Below are 25,553 nucleotides of genomic sequence, written 5' to 3'. Positions count from 1 at the left end.
CTCCAACTGAGTTTTTTGTGGATGCGCTCCACCCGATCGTAGGTCAAGTACGTTTACATGGAGAATACGTAGCACTCGAGCATACCAGTAGGGATGAGTTAAGCAGGCCTTTGAATCACCTGATAGCACCATGATATCAGCATGGTTGCGCGGGTTGATCAGATCTTGCTCGCATTGCAGATCATACGAGGTGTAGTTGACCCGTAGCGTATTGACGGAGAACAAAACATTGTCGCATATGACAATGTTATTTCTGTCATCGCTCGAAAATTCGACGAGGCTATCGCTATCTTGTCCCCGCAAGCAACGCAACACGTGGTCCTTGAGTTTCGGAATGAATTTCTTGAAGGGCGGTTTATTAGTTAGCGCACAGAAGCTTGTAAAAATACACACATTGAGCGCTGGATCATTCTCATTGTCCTGTAGTAGTTGGTGTATATAGATAGGATTGCGATGATGGGATATTTGTGATGAAGGCGCGATCCGGGGGCGGAAGATTATCGGGGGAGTCGGGAGCCAAAGACGATTCTTGCTCTAACTCCTGCATCTTTCGAAGCCGGCGTCGGCGCCGTTCGTGTTTGGAAAGCTGCTTGGCCGTATTCTTCTTGTTGGTGAATGGGTAAAATGCCTTGATGGCTCGATGGGCAAGTTCACCCTAAACTCAGTATTCAGTAGAAGCTCATGATAATAATAAACTGGCGCCATACAATTTGTGTTGTGAAGGAATCGGTGGTTCCAAAGAACTTAATGGACTGAACGTAATCTCCAAGGGCGTGAAACTTGTAGGTTTTCATATTGAATGACTTTTTCTTTGGAGAGGATGAAGATACATCAGTAGGCCGGCTTTCATTATGTGCTTGTCGTCGATACCGTGCAGCCTTTTCCTTCGGCAGTTCGAGGGTAGTATAGTGATCACAGACCTGACGACGGAACTTTCGTAGCTGCAAAGTGAAGTAAACGTTCGTGACATGGAATCCAGGGTTACTTCGGTGTGTAGCCGCATTTTTGCGTAGGCGTGCCATTCAGCGAATCTGAACAGCAGAGTCTGGACTTTGCGTCGTGTGGGGATGGTAGGAGTCCCTCGAAAACGGGCATGGCACACTGCAATATCATCAGTAGCGATTCCCTAAGAAAGATGACCTGTAGAATGTCCTCGAAGTCTCTTGCAGCCAACCTCTTCATGCTTGACGTGTCATCGGAGAACTTGCGGATAACACCTCGGCCAAATGTGGGCACAAGTCTGAATCTGACGGTAATCTAAATCTTTCTGCAAGTTCAAAAAGAAGGGACTTACCTTTCATTGAGTGTAATAACAACTTCAGCGCCATTGGGGAGGGCGTATAGAAGGCGGACCAAGTGACTAAAGAGACCCTTCCACGTTCCCAATTCGCATTCATGCATAAGGTCAACGACCAACATGCGAAATGGGTCAAATCCGAAGCGCCCAAGCTTTTGAGCGAAGACATTCTGAATGTCGTGTCTCAGCCAGTAAACGGGACACATGGAATAGTGCTTACAATAGTTGGAACCCATGACTCATGGAAAAGAAGGTTCTCCACTGCAGTTCCATCGACTGCGTACCCGGACTTGTATACAAAATCTCGTGCAGCCTGTATCGTCTGCAAGCAGTAGACCCTTAGACTATCAATCCGCGCGCGCGCATCTCTCAAAAATCCGACATGATCAGATTTTGATTTCGTCACCAGGCAGCGCGGACAGAGACATGATCCCATGTCTTTGATGGTTGCAATAAGTATCCTGGTATTCACATTACATTGGTAGTACGTTACTAGATTTTGCGAGCCCACTCACTTTTCCGGATAATCTGCAGAATATGTGAATATTCGAGGAAATACGCGACGAAGTATGCCATCGGCGCATCTTATCACGATACCATGGTGGTACGCATGGATAAATTCATCATCTAAAAGATGTCCCAACATCCCTGGAAAGCTCTCTTCGACAGTGTGCGAAGAGAGCAGCTATACCGCTTTTCGTAACGACCCCAAGGTTTCGGAAGGTATTTTTAATTCGATCTGGGAGCTTCATGGAGTTGTGAAACCATAACGTAGCAGTAGACAAATGACACTCACAGATGGTAAAAATCCGATCAAATGACACGCTCCGGAGTCAGGCTTGGCACGAGCATACTTTGACAAGTTCCCAAAAAACAAGTATAACGGCCACGCCGATGCGTTCCCGAAGTTGGCAAGTTGAGTTGCATCCGAGGAAAACATCAAGCCTGCAATCACTCGCTCGAGAGCACAATCAGGCTCCTTGGGCTGCTTCTGTAGGTCATCGTGAGCTAGTATCCACGCATCTGATGTATAAAGCTCATCATAAACACGATACGTATTCCCATCGTTTGGGTCAGTCCAGAGACGACGAAAGGGCCATAGATGAAATGCCTTCGCTTGAGCGTCTAAAAACGCTTCGCAAATGGCACTGACCAATGGCCGATAGTGAAATCCTGGGATTGTAAACAGATGCCCACCAGAAGCATCCGCTTTCCGACTTGGGACTTCGATAGTCACGTCCGTCTCAATCCAACCTTCCGGAAACTTCGCAGCACCATTAGGTGGATTTTGGTCTGGAGTGCTATCGAGAAGGCTCAGATGCTTCCTCATACTGAAGCCTTGAAGACCATGGACATCAAAATCCTCTGCAAGTAGCACATCGTGCACAAGACGTGAAACCTCCGCCTCCGACTTTCTCGTACTTCCGCTGGACATCCAGTTCAGCAATCGATACACAGTCATGTTCGGAAAAGGATGTGGGGGCGGTGAAATTGATGGAAGGGGGTAACGTTGGACATTTATTGACCAGAAGACGTGAGGGAATGAATATGTCCGGTTCGTAGGACGGGCGCTGTGGGTAGTCACGAGATAGACCAAACGCTCCCACGACGTTGCGAATGGATTCAGTGACAAGAAGAATCACCCTTCGGACAACACTTCTGGCTGGTGGTATATCTGTCGCCAGGGTATCTTCGTGTACAACGTCCTGAGTAGAGGTTTCAATATTGCGAACGATGTGTTCCACAGGCCCATCGACGCAATACCGCTTGGGCAGTCTGGTATTTCTTTGCGGTTTAGAGCGAGCTATGTGAAACATTAGCATACACTAAAGTGCAAGGATCGTTTCTCACCAATGCATTCCAAGTTCACGTTACCATCACCGGGAAGAGCACGCAGTTCACCAGAGATGTGATGATCTGATGTGTACCTGGTCAGTGCAAGAAATCAATAGCATTTCCGGGCTTACCAATGTCCATCGTTGATGTATCAATATCTGGGCTTCTGGTCAACATATTGGTACTAGTAGTATCCCGGATGTCAGCATCCATAGGCGACTCAGAAGCATGATTCAAGGGGGCCATCGCCTCGATAATAGGATGTTCAGGCGGCAATACCACATCTGTTGATTCCGTGTTTCTTAGGTCTACGATCTCTGAGGCCGCAATGGCGGAGCACTTGAGATGGTTTTGTAAGCACAAGCATCCGCAGACGATCACATAGAACCTACTGAAGGACCGCGTGTTTTGTCTTTCAATACCTTTGTCGCTATTGCGTTACGCACGCGATCTTTTCGCTTCTGAGACACAGCAAGCACTGTTTTTTTGTATTCAGCACAAGTTTTGCGGTGCAACGTGAGCGCGCGCTGGTCTTGTAATACCCGTTGGCAACCTTGGGCGCCACAGACAAGTCGGACCATCAACACAACGCAGAGTATTAAGATGAGCGATGTTGTGATAGAGAATTTGCTTGTAGAGCAAAGCTGGACCATGGCCCAGGCTTGTCAGCCAGATGACGGTTGTGGTCGACTGTCAGAAGCAATGGCGGGTGTAGTAGTCATGCAGGTAGATTTAGAAATTTTAAGTAAATTAATTCAATGACCATTACGGCTGAAAAAATCGGACACCTTACAGGACTGTAATTTATTTGAGGTCGATGATGTATATGATCAGTGAGCTAGTTTAATACATGTGGTGATGCTCATTGAATATTCCAATGGAAGTGAGGAAAAGTCTATAATCGATTCCTCAGGCTCCAAGCACCATCTTCTTCATGGGCGGTATCACAAAAGACCAACTAAAATTATTGACACAAGCCTAAGCCAGAGCTTGTGGCTTCAGCATAACGCGTTGCATGATATATCTAGGCAAAGGAAGTCAGTTATCAAGATCCTTGTATCGTACAACACCTAGACGTACCTTGCCACTTGTAACAGACCTCAGCTAGGTCAGGATTTGACGGAGCTCCTCTTGGGAGACACCCGCTTCAAAAAGCTTGCACTGCTGAATTGCTAGAAATGAGCGTACAGACAATGTCAGCGCAAAATGACGTTTACCAGTTGCAGAATTTGTGCACGCCTCTGTGCAGGGGTACCCAAGAATTGGACTGTAATGGCACGCTCCCTTTGGCACAGGGTAAATTTAAATTTTCTTAGGAGCTGTGCTCTCAATATCTGGCCAGACGATCCCTAGAAGAGTATATTCAGTCCAGTGTGGGCGGTGAGACAGTCAAAGTGTAACTCACCCTGTTGGGTTCCAACCACCGCTCCATGTTCCGCGCGCAATGGAGATTTACGGGATGAACACCAAACAGGTTAACTTGCCGATGGAGACATCCATAGAGGAACCCAGCGATGCGAAAATGTCATACCAAGAGCGCTAGTATGAGCCGGCTTCAGATCCATAATAACCCAGTACGTAGTAGAGCCGTGCGCAAGGCAACACAGCAGAGCGGCACATAATGAGCCGAAGCGCTTGTTGTTGGTGCAAATATGATGGGTGCAGAACCGAAGGATGGAATATGAATATACACCCGATCATGAGTGCCGATGCGCTGATCTACAGCACTACCAGCACCTCCTGGGCGCCTGAGTCAGTTAACAATCTAGAATAAAGCATTAGTACAACCATAGCAGTCAAAATAAATATAATAAGAGCCTTCCCAGGACGTCCTTTGATGCTCAGGGACCTAGTCGCACAAGTTAACAGCTGACGTTCACGGATCAGCGCCTGAGCAACTGAAAGTGTCCGCATAATGCGGAGCCGTGCGTAATGCGTGTATCGGCAACTGGAATGAGCGGGCGTCCAGTGGTACTAGCTGAGGGATACAAACGATAAGTTGGAATATCTCGCTATAGGTTTCGAACTCAGATTGAAAATATCTCGGTAGAAACCGCATTGCCAGCCATAAACTACACACGCACATGCGTGCCATGCGGCGGTTTGGCATTACATAATTGTACAAGATAATGAAAACAAGCAATATTAATATTACTGCGATTCTCACCTGACAGAAAGGTGACAAGGTTTCATTTTCCCACAAAGGCTCAGCGCTCAGTCATGGCAAGGACTGGTAGTACCAGCGTGATTGATGTACATAAGAAATACAAAACCAACTACACTGTACGTAGAGCGTTAATCATGATGAGTAGCAAAGGAAAGCAAGCGCTACGATGTTTGCTATTCCAAAAAAAAATGTATAAGTTAATATATGGTTACCAGGCGAACATTGCATGGGTCATGCATCATGATCAGCAGGTGGAGTGTCGTTCTTTTGAGCCAAAGACAAGATGTTTGTTCGGCCTCCTGTTCCTTCCACTTCCAATCCTCCAGTTCTTCGGACAGTGCTCTCAACAACAACATGAACTGATCCACGCGAGCTTGAGCTGCAACTCGGCCGTTGCGCATGGCGCGATGTGATGATTTAGCAATCATTAACGCTGACGGGTATCCAGCGTGGGGGTCGGTAATGTGATGCTATATACAATGAGAATTGGTTAACGGGAAAAGTAGTTGATTGACCTACTAAATGCTGCCAAAACTCAATACCAAGTCCCATTCCATCATGTGCGATTGCCGGTGGACTATTGGTGTTCCTCGAGGGTGTCGTTGAGAAGGGAACTTGGAATAGATTTGAGGCACTACCAAGCGAGCGCACCGAAGGTGATTCGGATCGCATGAGTCCCGTAGGGATAGCGTATGTCATGGACATGGCTAGATCTCACAAGTTGAAGTGTGGTTTGACCGTGCGAAATTGGCCTGGTGGTACCTGTTTTTATAGCGGAAATTTTAAAGAATCTTACACCGCACACGTACGGGACGTTAACATTACGAAAGTTCCCTGGCTGAAAGTATTAGCGCCGTGGAGCTGCTGTGGAGCTGCCGTACGTGGAGCAATGACTCCGTCCAGGCAATAGTCAATTAATCTAGAAAGTGTATGATAATGTTAGTGCTTAAAAAGATAATGACCTACCGAATTTTGTCTACCGGCCTTTCGGCGTCATCACTAAACCCGCTTGAATTCTTCATAATGCAGCCTAGCAGCCCAAGCTCTAGATACAACAACAACACATCACTACTTCTCGGATTAGGAGACTCACCAAGTCCTCGCGAATTCCGTTACCTAGCAAACGGTCAAGGGGCACCTTCTGACTCACAAGGATATTACTTATTATATGTACAGCCAGATTCTTCCAGAATGTCATCGGCCGAGATCTGAGCCAGGTCTCAATGTGCAGGATGATTCCGAGTCCATAATTAGGCCGCGGTCGCCAACACCAAAAGTACCTGGCATTGCAGATGTACAGCCTGATTTGATGCTGAAAGTACGTGAAATTTTTTGAAATTTTATTGATCACTGGATTATCAAACAAACTCACCTGATCCCAAGAACCAAAGGCCTAATTTGAAACGCGCGTTATCAGGTGAATCGCACTCTGGCTGCGGGTCCGGGGTGGGGTAAGTCTCTCACATTGCCGATTTGAACCGGAAAATCAAACTCACCTTCGGAGCCAGGACTTTGCCAAGAAGCGGTGTGTGGCCTTATCGAGCAGCGCAACTAATACAGCTGGAGGTGTTGATCCATTGGTAGAAAATCTTAGATTGGAGAAAGAATTTGTCAGCTTGTTTCGGGAACAAATCGCCATCTTGGCACGCGTTCTTGAAGTTGTGTCGCAGTAATCAGTAAATACCGCAGTGTTTGTCCATCGTACCATCGTAGAAATTGCCTGACAATACATAATGCCTGTACGGTAAATGAAAGCACATGAGACATTATAATATCAGGCGTCCGCGACAGGGCAACTCTTTCAAGATCCTACTTACTATCTTGACATGTCATTTGACGTGGCAAACCGTCGAAATTTTTAGACGAAGTCGCAACACACACTGGAACACTGACAACAAGACCACCAGTACTAAGTATTGCGAGGGGGGAGGGGGAAAATCCATTCTCTGCGATAGTGTACAAAAAGCTATGGGATATGATTACATTTGAGTAGATGTGAAACGCATAGGAAGGATGCCATCAGACGAGCAACACGATTGTGAACATGACGACACAAGAAAGAGAGACAATCGTTCATACGAAACCCTAAGCTGCCCTGGTCCTCTTCGTAGATCCAGAACCTCCGGTGGTCACTTCATCTGCTTCTGCTTTGCGCTTGAGGATGTTTTGATGACAGCCAGCATAACGCGTGTATCCCGTTTGCCTCGCGCCGACGATAATCTCATCGGCGAGACGGTCCCAATCGTTTCAGCGGTTCCGGAGGAGACCCACGCACGAATACGATCGAAGGCGGCATCCTTAACGGCGCTGGAAAACAAATAAATGTTGATTAGATCAATTCGTCGACAATAATAAGAAAAACGTACCTTGGAAACCTGGTTTCAATCAGGGAGACAACCCGGTCTCTAATCCTCTCCAAGGTACGTCGAAAAAACGTGATCAATTTCTTCAAGATCACAGCGCTCAGGAAACAAGTCCTGTAATTGGTCAGAAGATGGATTGAAGGAGAGAATTGATCGTACCGCTGTTGCGCAAAGATCGGGATTCTTCTCCTTAATACTGAAACTGCCGTCGGGGCGGCGAAGCCACGTTGTTATCGTCACGGTGATAGGATTGCTGCCAGACGTGACGGAATGTTTTCATGACGGTAGGGTCCTCGTCGTTGGGGGCCGTGTGCGACAGCCACTGCGAAAACGTTGAGACTGATCCGTGTTCCTCTAAGACCTCAACCGCCTCTGACCCTGACCGGGGCCCCACATGCTTCTTCTTTTCTTTCACGTCGATGGACGTGATGGCGAGGAGATCCCCGCGATCCTTCATGAAGCCGCCGAGTCTCCTTGTCGCCGATTTCTTCGTCTGGGAGGCACTGATTTCAGTGGCCCAGAGGGGGGATGCAATCACTGTCCGGGTCCTTGTACTCCATCAACATGTCCGGCACTCCAAGTTTGAGGCCAACGGCGCTGAGAAGATGAATGTCGGTTTGAATGCGGATCTGCCCGAATCGGTAAGGGATGCCTATCGACCCCACGGCGCCGAGCAGTGTGGCGCTCATCGGGGGCAAGGTACGCTTGATGAAGTCGGTTAGGCAGGGTGGCGGTAAGGAGTTTGAGTTCCTCAGCGTATACGAGTCTGATGGAGGTAAACAGATGAGTTCAGGATTGGATGGATATGGATATATCAGAGTACTTACTTGCGTATTACTTTATCTTCATCATCATCTTCATCGATAGCATCTAAAATATAATGATAATCGTCTTTTGACACATTGAAAAATTCCTGTGGAGCCGTGAGTCAATTGAAGATAACGAAATGGATGATTACATACTTCGACTTCTTCCGCGTTATCGGCATCTCTGATGGCGGCGATAATCCGCTTGCGCAAGTCTATTGCTACTATTCGCTAGGGTGAGTGTGGTGCAATGTGTGATGCGCCAAGCGCTCAACACACTCACCATCTCTTGGGACACATTCATCGGCTGGTTTGGAGGATGCCTCCCTCTGCAAAGGTGTTGGTGCTGGATATTTGTTAACTTGAACCTTGGATTTTGATGGTGAATCCAATGAAGTGGCATTATTCAAGTTGTTGGGGGGGGTGGGTATTTGGGGAGGGACTTTGCACAAAGGTGTTCCTTTTGCTCTCAAGACCCTGCGAGTAGGACCTTCTGAATGATGTGGTAGAAGGTGATTGAAACCTGCATTCATAGGCACTATTGCATGCCTCTGACGATAAAAGGCGGGTAGTAACGGGCATGATGATGCAGATGTGCCTCTCATGGGTGCCACATCCACCTATATTATAGCCTGCGCAATCTGCGCAGGCTGAGTCAGCTGTCAACAGTTTTTTTTTTGTTTCCGAATCTTCAAGTTAGTAGTACAGCTGTATCATAGGTAAGCACTTCTCAGCTGTACTCAGTAGTCTCAGAACTCACAATTCACAATTCTTGCATACACAAGACATCATGATGCATCAAAAGTTTTGAGAACTGCAGGCCTCAAGCAGGCCTAGGGGAAACCATTCTAGCTAACTCTGGTTAAGAACTTACAATAAAATTTAATTCGCTGTATATTTACTTGCCAATATTCAATTATTCTAGATCAAATGTTTCCAGTTCACCCGCTAACACACTGTGCGCATGACCGCAGTGTACAACCATATTGTTAAGTTGTTAACTACATCATGGGCATGTGAGACAAGTGCAACACCAAGATGTGTAAATCCACTGAATTAAGGAGATTTCAGTTTCTGAGATTCAGGTAATTGCTTACTAAGCTGAAAGATCCGCCAATTACGCTCGTGACCAGCCTGTTGTACCGTGCATATCATGGTCAACTCATCTCGAAGACGTACATACTAGTCGGAAGCTTATATGTGTACGTGACTCTACGATGTTCGTAACTCTTTCTCGCCCAAGCTAACTCAATATGTGCGTATTTTTCTCAAATGGAAAGCTCCACACCCAGATCGCCATTACTCCACCGCTTGTGCTTCATTCCCGCCAGTGAGTCATGCTATTGAATAGCCATTCAATCGTGTTCGAGCGCACTTGGTCGATTCCGAGATGCTGGCACCTGGAGGACTGGATCACTTGCAGGTGCTTGATGCTTAGTGTATAAAGCATGAGTCGGCGTCTATCCCACTCATTTGTGACCATCGTGATCCCGGGCCTGCAGCGATGAGCATCCAGGACATCGATGAAACAGGTGTCAACTCAGACATCCACGATTACTCAGATCAGGCCCTTCAGCCTATCGGCACTTATGACCCGTACTATATCGGTACTTTCAGTCAGCCATTTTGTCCCAGGTCCTCAGTGAGTTGATGTTCCCCGTTCAACTTCATACTGATATAATTGTACTTCAAAGATTTCTAAACGAGTGTTCCATGACCTTCATCAGGAGGTTTTTGGAGCAGCACTCATGCGATGCTTCAACATGCATCCCAGTGTCTTGGCAGGCGAAGCGAGTCGGCACTTTCATCTTGCTGTATTGCGAAATACTAGCGGTGAGTTTCCCAATGGTCACACTTGTCAGGTGCTGATTACCGTGTATCATCATTACAGACACTAGCCTACAACAATCTTTAAGCGCGTTGAAAGATGAAATTGGCACACGCGGGCCAACACGACTTCTTTCGATGTGGAAAAGGTGCTGTCTTGGGTTCTTCCTCGAGTCAGAAATGTTGGACCCGGTCACCTTTCTTTTCAACCCTTCCATTTCGGCTGCCATTGCTACCGCCAATCAAGTTGATACAGCGTTCGAATGGCTGCACGTACGTGATATAGGATTGGTTGGTCTAGTGATCGATTCTTTGTCTTCGCGCTGATGTCTCTTTAGGGCCAGAAATTCCAATACCATGCCCCACTTCCATATTGCTTACTGGCTGAATTTATTTCCAGTCCAAAGTTCTTTGGGAACGCATTGAGAAACGAACTGCAAAGCGCGCGCTCCACAAGGAGCCTACTCTGCCCAGCAGCGCTTTCTAACTTTCGTTTCAGCCTTGCTTCTGCCATTATTCTTGTAAGTGTATATATTTATATATATTCAATCTACAGTGACTGAAGTGGCTCTAGCTACATCGCGCATTCAAAGGGCAGTGGAACTGGGCCTTGATTCAAGCCTTCGATCCCCTGTATTCCCAAGACGTGGCTACTCTCAGCGAGACCGAAAGTTTCCTTACCGACGTCCACATCATGGCTGGCGAATTGGCCGCTGCTGGGGATGTTGTTCGCATCCAACTGAAGGATACGGTGAACCTCGCTATGTAAGTATTGGTAGTATTCCTTTGCCAGGGTTCGCCCAACTGATTTTTTTGCAGGCGCAAAATGGATCCTGCCATGTACCTTGCATGTTCGTAGTTATATTAGCACATTTGTTTCTCGAACAGCAGCTGCTATCGCTGGTGGCAAAATTTCATTTCTCATGAACTTCTCAGTGTTGCTGCGCACCCAATGTGATTTATCTGTTGATTGACTAATGCCGTACTTACTTCTTTTCGATGTTTACGGAATGACAGCATATTACGTGGGGCTCAGCAGCGAACGGCTCCACACCTCAAGCGAGCAGGTTTTGGAACACCTTGCGCTCCACAGCATCTCAAGCGAGCGTGTGTCCGCCTTCATACCAACTACAGTTCACCCCTCTCTCGAAATATGATATAAACATTGAACAATGCGCTTACTGTAAGTTGTTCGTCCTTCACCCAAGTTGATCCTCATGGTGTTACCACAACAAGAATCTGACAGCGACCGCGAGGATGATACTACCGCTGCCCGTGCCAAACGACGTATTGCGGCTCTGGAGCAGGAGCTCGAAAATATTAGGGCGAGCAAGCGGAGCAAGCCGTGAGTCCCCAACCTCCTTTTGCTTGCGCGACGAGCTCTTATTCAGTTGGGTACACAGACACTCCAACTCCAATGTACACAAAGGACGGGGCATTCGCCGGCTCGTTTCTTTGTTCGATAGCCTTGAGGACCTCGTGGCCGAAAACGATCGACGAGAAGACTTACTGCAATCACTCGATTCCCAAGATGAGCTTGTTACAACTCGAGAGTACGTTTTCATCCACGGTCTAGCTGTCATATCCTAACTTGTACCAGCGAGGACAGGACATTTAGTTCTTTCAACGAACTCCTTCGTTGCCTCCCTTGGCTGAAGAAGAAACTTTTTTCAGATGTCGAGGAATTGGATTCGATTTTGAAAGAGGTGAACATTTCTTCTGGCAATGTTTCTCCTTTACTCACTATATATCCTCAGCTGCGAAAAGGCGCAGACAGTGCACGAGGGGATGACACCGCAAATCTCAAGCATGCGGTCGTGGTATGGCTCAATGAACTCTTTCATCCATTGGACCCCCCCCTTCGCACCACGATCAAAGACGATCGCGGGTTTGTCCATAACACCACCGGCATGCTCTTGTGTCCGGTCGAGTATGTGTGGTCTCTCTCCTCGTACGTATCATTAACTTGATTTAGCATTAATAACATTTTCATCATTACAACAGGACCAAGGACAAGATCAGAGACCGGGATTCCGACTTCCTAGTTACCGCTTACTCTTGGCCAGCGTTCATATACAAAGACTACTCCTTTGATTCTGCAAACATCGAGAAAGGTCTTTTTCGCTCGACTCTACTACTCAAAGTAAGTTCTACTGCATGTCGAGGGTGGCGCTGCTGATTTTTGCAGGCATTCAAACACCTCTTCACGTCCCCGTCCTCCGCCAAAGAAATCGACGGTGATGGCAATGGCGCTGATGTCATCTCAGCATCTCAGCGCCGTCGGTCCTCGGAGAATGACGCGGTCAACCGCAGTCATGTAGCTAACATCATTGGTATGAAGACAGTCACCCCGCGCGCTATTGCATACACAACTTGTCAGGTTTGTCTTTTCTGTTGTGTTGACCTTCCTTTTGAAACTGATCATGGGTATAGCTTCGTTTCGCCCTTTCCAACATTAACTCCTGGCGGAGTGTTGACGGAGACTTCGACTACTACGATTTCTACAACAACATTGTAGACTTTTTTGAGGTCGTACCGGGCGCTGATGCTCAGGCCCGCATCAACGAGTTGCTCAAATGGTGGAACAGGTAAATTTTCACTATTGTCGTGTCTCATATTTTAACTTTCCGCATTGCTTGCAGGAAAGTGTTTGGAAAGATTCGCACAGTTCCCCTCACTTCAGCGCAGCTTGGGAAGTTCTCAGTTGCGAGGATGAGTTCGCAGAGGGAAGCTCATGAGGGGGATTCTCCTTAACATACTAGTCACCATGTTCTTGCGCGCAATTACCTAGCGGATGTTCACACTCTCATTATCTCTAAACTTGAATACAAATTTCTTAATGGTTCACTCCTGGCAAGCCTCTCTGAACGAACGAGCATTGCTTTTTGATGCGCTCAATTCTATGCTAGATGTTTCTACCTGTCTTTGCTGACCGAATTTATGCGGATGATCAACTTGCACATATATATTTAAATCTTTGGCAAACCCCCTTCAATAGAACAATTTTCGCACATGTGTTTGAACCGAGTGACGCCCTTCGAACGAACAAAGCTTCTTGGCACGCTCAATCATATTCTAAATGCTTCTACTTATATTTTCAAACTGAATTTATGTTGTTTTGACTTGCGCGCATTCATTCGAACCCTTGCAAAGCCTCTCAGCCGCATGCGTTGATGGACATGTTACTTAAAGACTGAGCTCCTCTGGCTTTGGCACAATAAAAACTGAGGGTGGTCATTTTCAGCATAAAATAACAGATTGCAATACACTCCAAGCATTTTCAGTAAGATAATACAGTAGAATTAACGTTGTCCTGCAAAATTGCAATCTAAAATTGAAGATTTATACAAACAGGGTTCCTATACATAGCAAGACATGTCAGCCTTCAGAAAGACTGCGGTGATCCAATCATAACTTAAAGTGCGTGAATTCCTTCCCGCTCCAATCATGTCTGATAATTTTAATGACTCGAAAATGAAGCAGAAAAATTTGTGCTTGTCCGAACTGCGATCTAAATTTGTAGTATTATGCAAAGAGGGATCCTATATATTCCATTGCGTGAATCGATCATTCCACCTGCCTATATTTCGCTGATGATTGTCATTATGTAAGTTACTGGGGTATGTAGAGCATGGTCCATTTTTTCACGGGACAGTGATGTGACACACGCGAACCGTCACACAACGCGTCAGCATCAGAACCTTTCTTCTGGATCAACCAAGATCATTGTAAGCTCAAGAAATTTGCGATGCCTCCGCGCAGGTCATCTCGCTCTGCGCGACCGTCCGCTGAACCAGAGGAATCAAATTCTGCGAAACGCAAACGAACCGACACAGATGACGTAGAGGAGAAAGAGAACGCGCCCAGGACACGCAGGACATCGGCAAGAGCCAGCGTAGGCCCTTCTTCAAAAGCATCTGCCGCACCGTCTTCAAGAGCGTCAGCAAGAACATCTACACGTACGTCGGTGACGAATCGCGCGCTGCCAGAGGTGGCCGAGATAAAGGAGGACGAAGAGGAACCTGTGAAGAAGAAGTCGAGAAACTCTGTTGAGGGTGAGGAGGACGAGGAGGAGGACGAAATTGTAGAGTTGCAGAAACCGAGGAGAGGTCGGGTCAAGAAGACTGTGCAGGAGGACGACGACGACGAGGTGCAAGAAGTGAAACCGCCTCGGAGGTCATCTGCGAAACCCCGGGCGACTCGAGGTAAAACATCTCATAAGGCACCTGAAGACGAAGACAACGATATTGACGAAGTCAAACCTGCGCCCAAAGCTAAGGGAAGGAAACCTCACAAGGCAACCAACGTCGAAGACAGTGGTGAGCAAGATATCAAACCGGCAAAACTCAAACCGGCTCCCCGTTCCCGCAAACCTGTCAAGCTCGAATCCAACAACGACGAACATAATCCCATCTCCATCTCTAGTGACGAGTCTGATGCTACCCCCGCTCCCAGAAACCCCAAGGTGTCTTCTAGCAAGCAGAAGGCAATTCCGCCTTCCGCTGATGTCGAAGTCACGCCTAGGCCACGCAAATCTGCACCTGCTACGCCCCCCAAACGTCCCTCGCCCGCTGCCGAAGATAACGCAGACGACCTCGACGGGTTCCAGGAAGAGTTTCTTCAGACACCTCGGCGTGTACCGCGTCAATCGCAGCAGCCGCAGATGACTCCTAAACTCCCTTCCCCGCGGGAGGAGGAAGAGGAAGAAATGTCCCTCCTCGAGCCCCGCGTGAAACCCGTGTCTGTGATGCGGCCCCCGCCCGCTGAAGAACCTTCAAGTCCTAAGCCGCGTCTTGTGATACACAAGATGGTGCTCGTGAATTTTAAGAGTTACGCGGGCCGACAGGAGATCGGGCCCTTTCACAAGGTACGTCCTTATTACATTTCCTATAGACGTGTTGTCTGATGAAATTTCGTGATTAACAGTCTTTTTCGTCAATCGTGGGCCCCAACGGTTCCGGTAAATCAAACACAATTGATGCGCTCCTCTTTGTGTTTGGTTACCGAGCATCGAAGATGCGCCAGGCTAAGCTCTCAGAGCTCATCCACAACTCTGCACGACATCCCGACTTGGATGAGTGCAGCGTGGAAGTTCATTTTCGCGAGATTATAGACCTCGTATGTACCTTCGCTCACTAAATCGAACTGAGCTCATACATTCGAATCCCCAGCCTGGACCCGACGCATACAGTGTCGTCCCGAACTCCTCACTCATCGTCGCTCGCACAGCGACCAAATCTAATACCTCTCGGTACACCCTTAACTCGCGGTCGTCCACCTACACCGAGGTCCAGACGCTTCTCCAGGGGCGTGGGATCGACCTCACGCACAAGCGTTTCCTTATCCTGCAAGGTGAAGTCGAATCTATCGCGCAGATGAAGCCTAAAGGCACTTCCGAGCACGACGACGGACTGCTCGAGTATCTAGAGGATATTATCGGTACTGCTGTGCTCAAAGCGCCAATCGAGTCTGCTCTTTCCGAAGTGGATCGGCTAGGAGAGGAAAGGGCCGAGAAGGTGGCCAGGCTGAGGATCGTGGAGAAGGAGAAAGCGAAATTGGATGCAGAGAGGAAGGAGGCGTTGGCATGGCTGAAGCTTGCGAATGAGCATGTGAGGGCTCTCAGCCGGCTTTGGCAGTATTACTTGTGGAAGTGTCTGGAGAATGACGAGCAATTCGCAGCGCAGATTGTGAGTGCTTGATTTTTTTTTCTTACTTGCGGTGCTAAATGTTGGGCAGGAACATTTGGAGAAGGAGCTTGAAGACGAGAGGGAGCGGAACAAGGATGATATCACCCATCTAGAACTGCTTGAGAAGCACTACAAGGAGCGCGAGACAGCTTACGAGGTATGTGTGCGAGTTTCTTTTTCTTTTCTAACACTGATGTAACCTTTCAGGAAGTGAAAGCAGCAGCCGAGGAAGCAGCGAAGGATAACGCGGCACGCGAAAAGCAATCTGTGAGTCTCGAGGAACGTCGGAAGCATGCGAGCGCGAAGGCGAAAAAGCTGAAGAAGGCGTTGGCAGACGTGAGTTTTTCTCTCATCACATTCTGCCACCGTGCTTGATTTTTGTCTGAATTGATATAATACATGGCTCCAATAGGATGAACAATCGAAAAAGCAAGCCGATAATACGATCCAGGACTCCGACGACAAGATCAAAACGAAGAAGCGCGAGATTGCGGAGCACGAGACGAACCTGGAGAAGGAAGAGAAGGTGCTCGAAGGGATCCGGGATAGCTTGAAGGGTACGTCCATGGTCTCAAGACAATTCATACTACTCTCATCATGGATTGGTAGACAAAACGCAAGTCTTCCACGAACAAATCGAGGCGAAGCAGAAAGAGCTTCAGCCGTGGACTGCCAAGATTAATGTCAAGCAGGCCGCGATTGACGTAGCAAGCTCTGAACGGGATGCGCTCGCGAAGAAAGCCACAGGACTCAAAGACGCGGTCACGCAAGCGGAGGGACAGTTGGCTGAGTTGCAAGTAGAGCAAGAGGGAAAGGTATGGTTTCAGTTTGTCAAGTCAGAAAGTGGTGCTGATAGACAGTTCAGCTAAATGAGTTGAATTCCTTGAGGACGAAAAAGGCGGAGGTGCAGAAGAAATTGGGGACCTGTGAAGAAAAGTTCCACGTATGTCTGCGGGCTTGGAGGGTGTGATCGTCGTTGACGCTGTTGTTCTTTTTCTTCTATAAAGGCTGCTCAGGCGGTCGTCCAGGAGCTTCGGGGCAAGGCAGGCTCCTTGCGGCAAAAGGCAGAAGAGGCCAAAGCATCCCAAGCAGCCAGCACATCACAGAACAAAGTTCTGGATAGCTTGACGAAGCTCAAGCAGACTGGTCGTATCGACGGGTTCCATGTATGGCCTCGTCTTCGTGTAACCAGCTACTTACTCACACATTATCTTGCAGGGCCGTCTCGGCAGCCTAGGCACAATCCCAGATAAATACGACGTTGCAGTCTCCACTGCCTGTGGCGCCCTCAACAACATGGTTGTCGACACTGTCGCACAGGGCCAAGCATGTATCGAGTTCCTGCGCAAGCAGAACATTGGCCGCGCGTCTTTCATGGTGCTGGAGAAGCTCCCCACCGACAGACTCAACGAACGTGTTGTTACACCGGAGGGCGTCCCGCGGCTATTCGATCTCATCAAGCCGAAGGATCCCCGCTTCGCATCTGCGTTCTACAAAGGTGTTGGGAACACCCTTGTTGCTGACAATCTAGACCAAGCGAACAGGATTGCTTTTGGAGGATCGAGGCGCTGGCGCGTTGTCACGCTTGCAGGGCAGCTGATTGATTCATCGGGAACTATGTCAGGCGGTGGGAACCACGTCTCGCGGGGTGGAATGAGCTCAAAGCTCCAAGCGGAGGCAGTGAGCCCACAAGTTTTGAGGACCTACGAGCAGGACAGCGAACAGGCGGCACGTAATCTCGAGGAGGCGCAGCAGCAGCTTCGTGATATTGAGGCAGAAGCCGAAAGGCTTACACAGGCAGGCCCGGAAATAGAGCTCAGCATTGAAAAGCTCACTATGGGCGTCAACAATGGGAAGAAGCGGCTGGCTGATGCTGAGAGGCGTGTGCAGGATCTCAAGTACGCGCTTTCTGTTTGCTCTACGCAGGATCGCTGCTGAATAATTTCTAGAGCACAAAGCAAGCCCAATGCTAAGGATCTCGCTCGAATCAACACTCTAGATGCCGAGATCGCATCGTCGACAGAAGAGCTTGACGAACTGCAAACCAAGACTGGCGTTATCGAGGCCGCGATTAAAGTCCTCGAAAAGAAGATCCTCGAAATCGGCGGCTCCAAACTGCTGAAGCAGAAGTCCACTGTTGATGGTATTCGCTTGCTGCATCAGCTAGCTAACGAGGAGGTCACCAAGGCTGAGGTCATGAAGGCTACTGCAGAGAAGAACCTCATAAAGTACACGTCTGGCGTTGAGACCAACCGTGCGGCGCTGGAGGAAGTTGAGAAAGAGCTCGAGGAGCTGAAGGATCAGCTGGCGGAGGTCACGCAGTATCTAGAAGACCTCAAGGAGAAGGTTGAAGCCGCACAAGCTGCTCAGGAGAGCTCGAAAGACGATCTCGATCAACTTAAGCAGCAACTCCAGGAAAAACGCGAGGAAATTGATGAGTTTAGAAAGAAGGAGGTTCGTCCTTTGTTATACGCTGGACATTCAGGTACTCACAGGTTTTGCAGCTTGAGATTACTCAGAAGCTTGCCGACAAGAAGAAAGAGTCTGCCGAAAATGAGCGTGTGCTGGATCATTGGCGCACGGAACACGACCAGCTCAAGCTCTACGATATCGAGTGAGACTTTATCTGATTATTTTAACTTTCGCACACTTACAGCCACCCACAGCGATGACGACGACGATGAAGAGGAAGGAGCTGACCAAGTCGCTGAAGCTTCGGGCAGTGGTGAAGGGGCGGTGAAGCAGGAACATGCAGAATCTGCACCCTCGAAAAAGGCTCGTCAACGAACGCCATCGAACGAGCTATACATATATAGCGCCGAAGAACTTGCACGGTTCAAGAAAAGGGACATGCTTGCAGATTCCGAGTATCTTGATGGTATATTCCATCACCTTAGTCACGAGTGATCACTACTGACTGCTCGTCTTAGAAAAACTCAAGAACACTAATCCAAACCTCAACGTTCTCAAGGAATACAAGAAGCGAGAAGAAGAATTCATGAAACGCGCCAAAGACTTGGAGGAGACTACTACAGCGCGCGACACGCAGAAGCAGCTTTACGACGGTCTCCGGAAACAACGCTTGGACGAATTCATGGCAGGTTTCAGCTCAATTTCATTGAAGCTAAAGGAAATGTATCAGGTCCGTGCCGACGTTCTTTGGTTGTTCAGAATTGTCTATATCTTCCGTTAGATGATCACTCTTGGTGGCAACGCAGAGCTCGAGCTTGTCGACAGTATGGATCCCTTCTCAGAGGGCATCATTTTCAGCGTCATGCCTCCGAAGAAGAGTTGGAAAAATATTTCGAATCTATCTGGGGGCGAGAAGGTACATTCTGCTTTGAGGATCAGGGAGCATACTAATCATCCTCCAGACCCTTAGCTCACTTGCTCTCGTGTTCGCTCTGCATGTGTTCAAGGTATATCTGATGTCAACTCCCTGAGCAGTTTCAGTAGACTCAACTTGTCCTAGCCTACGCCACTCTATTTCATGGATGAAATCGATGCAGCTCTAGACTTCCGGAATGTCTCGATTGTGGCGAATTACATCAAGGATCGCACCAAGAATGCACAGTTCATTATCATTTCTTTGAGGTGATTATTCCTTCTCTCCCAAGAACCGCCATGGCTAATATGGATTTTCAGGAACGACATGTTTGAGCTCAGTCACCGTCTCATTGGAATCTACAAGACCGCAAACGCAACACAGAGTCAGTAACATGATTATTTTACGGGACATGTTTCTCATTTGGTCTCGCACAGGTATATCTATCGATAATCACGCGCTCGCTCGTCGAACCATCAAGGCTGTGCCGGCGGCAGCCTGAAATGCTTGCATCTATCATGTTTTGTACATTATATGCATTGTGTAATAAATGATGCCATCGAAACCCTCGTTCTACTCATCCCTTCGAATTGCGCCACTGGGGATGAACCTCTGATAACCATTCTCCCAGAGACTTTCCGCCCCAGCCTAGACTTATTGAAGCCTCGCCATCAGCACTTGTAGTAGGGAAGTCAGCTGGCAGAAGTAACGGTGGTTCGGATGTGAACCAGGAGTGAGTCAATGCCTTGGAAGGGCGGAGACGCTGAGATGGTTCATATACAAGGAATCGGTGAATCAGATCAACAGGAGTTGGTGACATCGTCTCTGGGGGTATGTGAGTTTTTGTGTCGACCTCGTGCTGCTGTGCGGATGAAGGAAGATTGGGTAGGATAGAGGGGAGATCAACAGGCTGCGTATCTATGAAGGACAACTTGTTTGCGTCCGGTAAGCTCAAAAAGGACTTGCTGAAGTCAGAGAGGAAGGTCGCAGTAACAAATTCAACAGCACTCACTGGCCAAGTTGTCTCATTTGGCGAACCTCGTGTCTTGAAAATACTCCATGCCAAACCGATCTCTCCACGTGTGGAATCAAATAGAGAATCTCTAGCCCACCTGTTCGAGGGGTCTCCGACGCGAAGTCCCTTTGGTATAATGAATGGCTCGGCTGGCTTCGCCGGGCTTTCGTCGCCCGAGTCAGACTGCTCATCGCCTCCAAAGTCGAAGTCTTCGTCGTCAAGCGGGTTATAGAGACAAACGGAAGTGAAGAATTCCGCGAAAGTTGCTCCAAGGCTCCAAGAATCGATCGCGAATGCGTCATAAATCCTGGGCCCAAACAACAGCTCAGGCGCGCGGTATGGTCTACTTCTTAATGAGCATCCGGTTCATATTCGGTCAGGCAGGGACATACCCTGTAGAAACTTCAAAGTACATCTTTTCCGGGGTTTCAACCCATAAGTCGTTTTTTTTTGCGGCGAGATCTTCCCCTTCTTTCCAGGATATACCGAAGTCGATGAGCTGAACGCGGCCAGATAGAGTGAGAAGTATGTTGCTTGGTTTTATATCCCGGTGTGCAATCCTCGCATTCTCGTGGAGGAATGTCACACCGTTTAGGACTTGAAACATTAGCGATTTTGCGAGAAGAACGAATCGCTGCTCGCGTGGACTCGGATTTGATGGATCTGCAGCCAGAATTGAAACAAGTGGATGGGGAGAGAAATCGTTTGAAGACAACAATACGAGCAAAGAGCAAGGCACGTATGGCATCCAAAAGCTCATAGTCTGGCTGCTTGAATCGATGTCATGGCCCAAGATAGAAACCACCTGTGATGAGAGGTAAGACTCGTCCTATCACTCTGCGCGAAGACTCGCATTTGGATGACATGCGGAGGCGATCAGCCTCGCCTCTTTGATGATATCGTGGGGTTCTTTGGCATATTTGAGGTGGATGGTAGATGTCTTTATCGCAATACACTGAGTTTGCCCTTCACGTTCGAGCAGGCTCTTTGAGACAAGAGAAACTGGGCCTTCAGCGACTGTTTCGCGAGAACCACTCGGCTGTAACCATCATAGTCAATCACAGCTATCTCGCAGAAATGGACGCATGCTGACAATGGATGGTGTGCTGCTTGGGAGGGGAATAAATTGGTGAAGAGCCTTTAACTCGCATCCTGCTACAGATAGACCTACCTTTCCATGGCGAACCCCTCCACTGCCAGTGCCATACGCTAACTTGAAGATCATGGCATCGAAATAGATCGAATCGGTAATAGGTGAAGCTTATCCCCGACTCGGACTCCCACGTTACTAGTAGTAGTAGAGGTGACTTTTGTCGGACCCAAACGTGCCAGTCTCTCCGTTTTTCTCTGCAAACGATTACACAATACGCGGTTCACTCGCATTCCTGAATCCTATCCTAGCTAGGAGCCACATACCTTGACAATCATACCCCAAATTCTCCTTTGTTTGTCCTGCGAGGTGTTCGGTGGACTCGGATGCGCCTTATGTTGTGGTTGTGGCCGGTGATCCGGTATGATATTCTTACCCCCCTTTACTTAAGGTGCTGATTTGAACGAGGTAGGGAGTCGACTGACGCAGCGCGAGAGTCGTTACAATTTTATTCAACTCTGGTGTACTTAGTGTATGAAATATCGAGGACCCGGCAATGCCTTGCTGCCTCTGTGACACATGGGTAGTCCCGCTTAAGGGTATCATACCTACATGAGGTTGTAACTCACATGGGGGCGCTTCCAGGAAGCTAAACCATGGCCTACCATAGCACGATGAAACTTTTAGAGGGACCACAAGCGCTTAGCGGATCACGGCTCAGGTGCTTGATCCAGGGGAGGACCTACTAGCATGCACCTTGATCGCGACTCGATGACAGGGATGTGATTGTATATGCAACTTGCAAGCCAGGCCATCGCGTGATTTTTGTGCGCCTCACTGGTTCTATTTTCAAAGCGGAGTCGGGCGGCACCGGTACCGCTACGAACGGATTTTTTTGGCACACAGTCATGAAGAAGCTTCCAACTTTGTAACCCGCATGCAGCGGGCCAACCCTTGAGTCATAAGTAGGCCCTCGTTCTGCAGGCTGACTCGGAACCGATGGTTCATCTTACTCTAGTCACAGGGCCCATGCGTTTCCAAGTGTAACTGATGCCTTTTCGGTCAGAATCTCCCTTGCAATGATCCATGACTCCTTTTTATTACCCGGCAGCGCGCTACCCATAGCTTTATAAAATGGGTGAGCCATCTCGGTACACTACAGAGGAAGACACTGATACCCTGACTGCTTTTCAATCTCGTTTATCCTCCTTCATCCGCATTTAAAAGTACATTCAGCTTTTAGTATCGACAGACCGAGTCCTGATGACAATGGACGACACCAGTAAATGCACCAGCTCACCCTCGTGTACAACTGTTCCACAGGAGCAAGAATTGATACTCGTAAGTCATTGTCATATTCCATTTCGCATACAAGAATGTTTACATTGACCAGGTAAAATTTGACGAAGGGGACCCACGCGACCCACAAAACTTCTCTTATGTGCGGAAGTGGGCCATCACGTTGACTTGTTGCGTGTTCGCTGCAATCGCAGGTGACTTCGGTTTTTAGTGTTGATATCATTCCATCCAATATTTGAAACAGCGTCATCAGCGTCATCGTATTCGATCAGTTATGAGTCGATGATGCAGGACTTAAATTGTACTCAACTTCAGGCGACCTTGGGACTAAGCCTGTACGTAGCAGGTGATGGGATTGTCCCGTTGATTTCTTCGTCGTTCAGCGAGGTAAGAACTCATACATTTGCTATTTTTGTAGATTAACTGGCATCTGCACTTCAGGAACGCGGCAGACGACCCCTTTACATCGCGTCAGCCATATTATTTATGCTCGCTGAAGTTATGAATGCATTGTAAGTTATCGTAAATTGTTGCAAAAACCGTGCGCTCATCACTGGCAGGGCACCAAACATACAAACCGTGATTGTGTCGCGTGCACTACAAGGAGTCTTTGGCTCAACTGGCGCGTCCCTAGTCGGGGGCAGCATCGCTGATATATGGCGGCCACATGAGTATGGCAGGATACTTGTGGTAAATCCCTTGTTGACAAATTTTCCAGACGCGGATTGCCAATGTCTTTGTTTGCATTCACAACAATATTCGCTTTTGGCCTCGGATCGGTGTTTGGGGGGCTCATTGCTGCCAATCCACACCTCGGTTGGCGGTGGGTCCAATGGGTGCATGTCATGTATGTCAAAAAAAACTACGTCCGAGTATCTCTTTGAATATTCTTCTCAGGTTCTCTGGGGCATATGTTCTCGGTGTCATCCTGGTGATGAGCGAAACCCGTTCATCCATTGTTCTAACTCACATCGCGAAGGATACCAGAAAGATGACCGGTGACCCCAGATATCGGTCCAGCGCTGAAATTGACAAACCAAGCATGACATCTCTGATTAAGACGTCGTGCACACGGCCGTTGTGTACGCAAAACAATCGTCTACAGAATTTTTCCTAATCAAACAATTCCAGATCTATTGTTGACTGAACCTATCGTGCAGAGCTTTAGTGTAAGTGACCATCGATGTGTACCCTCAATAGCGGTTGACAACATTTGATGGCAGGTTTGGAGTGGCTTCACTTGGGGGGTCGTGTTCTGCTTGCTCGAGTGAGTGCTATTGAGACCTGGATAGAAATCAGTCGCTAAAGTAGGTTAACCAAAAGATCCTCCACCACGGAGTTTCAGTCTATCTACAACTTCAGTATCAGCGATACGGGACTTGTAAACCTGTGTCAGAGGAAAGTCGTTATATTGTACATGTGCACTGCATCTGACCTCTCATTTCAACAGTGTCGGAGCCATCTTCGGGTTAATGGCGAACTTGTATCAGGAAACCTTGTATCGGTGAGAAAGTTAGTACGAGACATTCGTTGTTGCTCATGCTGTCCAGGCAATACTTTCCGACAAAGGGCCAAGAAGCACGACTATACATGACGTGTGTTGCTGCTATTGTCCTGCCCGCTTCAATGTTCATCTACGCATGGACGGCATCACCAAATATTCATTGGATAGTACCTCTTATTGCATTGACTGTATGTCAGTTTTTCAATAGTGTTTGAAGTTGGTGATTTGACGAATTCACAGGCGTTTATGTCTAGCGTCTTCGTAATATTCCAAGTTACATTTTTATATCTTGCCGATTGGTATGTGTCTCGACATCAATCCTGCACATATTTGACGGATAAACCTAGCTACGGTCCATATACCTCCTCGGCCCAAGCGGGACAGAGCTTGACTCGTGAGTCTGCACTTCATGCTTATTTCTTCTGCTGAACCAGAGATCAAAAGGAAATATAATGGCATTGGTCTTCCCACTCTTCACACAGCAAATGTTCGCTGGTATGACATATAAGTGGGGACTGTCACTCTGGGCGCTGCTATGTATGGTGATGGCACCAATTCCATGGGTGGGTAAATTTGCATGCATTGTGATCGATGGCGAAGTCTTAGAGGTTTCCACGATCTTCACGCAGGTCCTTCTCTTCTTTGGGCCAAAGATCCGCTCGCGTAGTAAAGTGTCTCGCAAATTTCTCGAGGCTGAACAACAACAATTGGACGGTGGCAGAACTGTTATTTCCATCCTCACTGAGGAAAAAAGTATGAAAGTGTAATGAATTCTTGCTTGACATAATACAACGACTGCAATGACCCTTCATGTGAACGTCGTGACTTGACCAACGCTACCATGTCGTTTTAATGCATTAATTGTAACTACCAACACACCAACCTCCACCCTAACATCTTCGATCATTATTATAAAGTAATGCATCATTAGCATTCAACATTGTTAATACTGCGGTAAGTAATGCAGCGTGCAAGAGGCAAAGTGGATAACAAGCAGCAAGGCAGAATGTCGCATACCACACTTGTACCACAGAACACTTGCGCGACTCCTGGTATACAATATGATGGGCATGACTGTTGACATGTTCCGAGTTCTCGGGTAACATCGCGTGGTTGATGATGGTCGGACAACCCTTCAAGCCTTCATTGGCGGGCATGACTACGTTCCGAAGGCGCCATGATATATTTTCTGAAGCCTGTGAAGCTACTGAAGCTTGAAACAGAAGCACAGATCAGCTTATCACTGCATCTGGCAAGATAGGACAAGTCACGGCTATCGAAGTGATGGATAGTGAAGTGGTGGGTTATTTTTAGCGCACAACTATGGACGCTAATCC

General features: G+C 47.9%; 5 protein-coding genes across 5 annotated transcripts; 3 read left to right on the top strand and 2 right to left on the bottom strand.

Moving 5' to 3' along the window:
* Window positions 1-5,818: 5,818 nt before the first annotated feature.
* Window positions 5,819-9,624, bottom strand: DEU56DRAFT_755418 (uncharacterized protein; the record flags this gene model as incomplete). Its single annotated transcript, XM_041349904.1, has 20 exons — window positions 5,819-5,889; window positions 5,952-6,062; window positions 6,110-6,219; window positions 6,267-6,343; window positions 6,394-6,416; window positions 6,581-6,612; window positions 6,673-6,693; window positions 6,797-6,860; window positions 7,006-7,037; window positions 7,180-7,266; window positions 7,434-7,607; window positions 7,667-7,777; window positions 7,861-8,166; window positions 8,202-8,429; window positions 8,491-8,576; window positions 8,626-8,693; window positions 8,753-8,992; window positions 9,344-9,359; window positions 9,427-9,470; window positions 9,567-9,624. 20 exons carry the CDS (start codon window positions 9,622-9,624, stop codon window positions 5,819-5,821), a joined length of 1,959 nt encoding a protein of 652 aa, XP_041209471.1.
* Window positions 9,625-11,513: 1,889 nt separating this feature from the next.
* DEU56DRAFT_735345 (uncharacterized protein) lies at window positions 11,514-13,050 on the top strand (the record flags this gene model as incomplete). The annotated part of the gene is made up of 8 exons (XM_041348450.1): window positions 11,514-11,641; window positions 11,700-11,835; window positions 11,901-12,002; window positions 12,054-12,247; window positions 12,301-12,439; window positions 12,485-12,613; window positions 12,730-12,884; window positions 12,939-13,050. The coding sequence occupies 8 exons, from the start codon at window positions 11,514-11,516 to the stop codon at window positions 13,048-13,050; spliced, it is 1,095 nt and encodes a 364-aa protein (XP_041209470.1).
* A 909-nt stretch (window positions 13,051-13,959) lies between these two features.
* On the top strand, window positions 13,960-19,825 carry DEU56DRAFT_799318 (RecF/RecN/SMC N terminal domain-containing protein). The gene is made up of 19 exons (XM_041353029.1): window positions 13,960-15,163; window positions 15,223-15,414; window positions 15,468-15,983; window positions 16,033-16,140; window positions 16,191-16,319; window positions 16,396-16,540; window positions 16,593-16,798; window positions 16,849-16,926; window positions 16,991-17,149; window positions 17,202-17,881; window positions 17,933-18,437; window positions 18,488-18,597; window positions 18,650-18,861; window positions 18,914-19,125; window positions 19,177-19,311; window positions 19,358-19,402; window positions 19,456-19,577; window positions 19,629-19,693; window positions 19,746-19,825. Exons 1-19 carry the CDS (start codon window positions 14,045-14,047, stop codon window positions 19,808-19,810), a joined length of 4,803 nt encoding a protein of 1,600 aa, XP_041209469.1. The 5' UTR covers window positions 13,960-14,044; the 3' UTR covers window positions 19,811-19,825.
* On the bottom strand, window positions 19,826-21,580 carry DEU56DRAFT_799315 (kinase-like protein). Its single transcript, XM_041353028.1, has 6 exons — window positions 21,495-21,580; window positions 21,417-21,429; window positions 21,177-21,362; window positions 20,716-21,128; window positions 20,321-20,666; window positions 19,826-20,269 (listed from the first exon to the last, which is right to left on the bottom strand). Exons 1-6 carry the CDS (start codon window positions 21,527-21,529, stop codon window positions 19,886-19,888), a joined length of 1,377 nt encoding a protein of 458 aa, XP_041209468.1. The 5' UTR covers window positions 21,530-21,580; the 3' UTR covers window positions 19,826-19,885.
* Window positions 21,581-22,263: 683 nt separating this feature from the next.
* DEU56DRAFT_799302 (MFS general substrate transporter) lies at window positions 22,264-25,148 on the top strand. Its single transcript, XM_041353027.1, has 17 exons — window positions 22,264-22,551; window positions 22,641-22,754; window positions 22,807-22,906; window positions 22,957-23,099; window positions 23,154-23,224; window positions 23,273-23,383; window positions 23,431-23,559; window positions 23,610-23,794; window positions 23,844-23,881; window positions 23,936-23,979; window positions 24,036-24,108; window positions 24,161-24,216; window positions 24,263-24,404; window positions 24,457-24,515; window positions 24,564-24,610; window positions 24,661-24,779; window positions 24,846-25,148. The coding sequence occupies exons 2-17, from the start codon at window positions 22,677-22,679 to the stop codon at window positions 24,981-24,983; spliced, it is 1,533 nt and encodes a 510-aa protein (XP_041209467.1). The 5' UTR covers window positions 22,264-22,551; window positions 22,641-22,676; the 3' UTR covers window positions 24,984-25,148.
* Window positions 25,149-25,553: the final 405 nt, after the last annotated feature.

The sequence above is a fragment of the Suillus clintonianus genome (assembly GCF_016758775.1).
Source record: "Suillus clintonianus strain FC179 chromosome Unknown DEU56scaffold_28, whole genome shotgun sequence".
NCBI lineage: Eukaryota > Fungi > Basidiomycota > Agaricomycetes > Boletales > Suillaceae > Suillus > Suillus clintonianus.
This window is presented reverse-complemented; position numbering and strand designations above follow the sequence as displayed.

Coding starts and splice junctions, on each gene's coding strand:
- DEU56DRAFT_799318 (XM_041353029.1), top strand. CDS start 14,045: ATGCCTCCGCGCAGGTCATCTCGCTCTGCGCGACCGTCCGCTGAACCA. Junction 16,927..16,990: donor CCTGTGAAGAAAAGTTCCAC/GTATGTCTGCGG, acceptor TCTTCTATAAAG/GCTGCTCAGGCGGTCGTCCA. Junction 18,862..18,913: donor AGATTCCGAGTATCTTGATG/GTATATTCCATC, acceptor TGCTCGTCTTAG/AAAAACTCAAGAACACTAAT.
- DEU56DRAFT_799315 (XM_041353028.1), bottom strand. CDS start 21,529: ATGGCACTGGCAGTGGAGGGGTTCGCCATGGAAAG. Junction 21,129..21,176: donor CCTCCGCATGTCATCCAAAT/GCGAGTCTTCGC, acceptor CTCTCATCACAG/GTGGTTTCTATCTTGGGCCA. Junction 20,270..20,320: donor CAAATGAGACAACTTGGCCA/GTGAGTGCTGTT, acceptor GACTTCAGCAAG/TCCTTTTTGAGCTTACCGGA.
- DEU56DRAFT_799302 (XM_041353027.1), top strand. CDS start 22,677: ATGACAATGGACGACACCAGTAAATGCACCAGCTCACCCTCGTGTACA. Junction 23,384..23,430: donor GATATATGGCGGCCACATGA/GTATGGCAGGAT, acceptor CAAATTTTCCAG/ACGCGGATTGCCAATGTCTT. Junction 24,611..24,660: donor AGCGGGACAGAGCTTGACTC/GTGAGTCTGCAC, acceptor AGAGATCAAAAG/GAAATATAATGGCATTGGTC.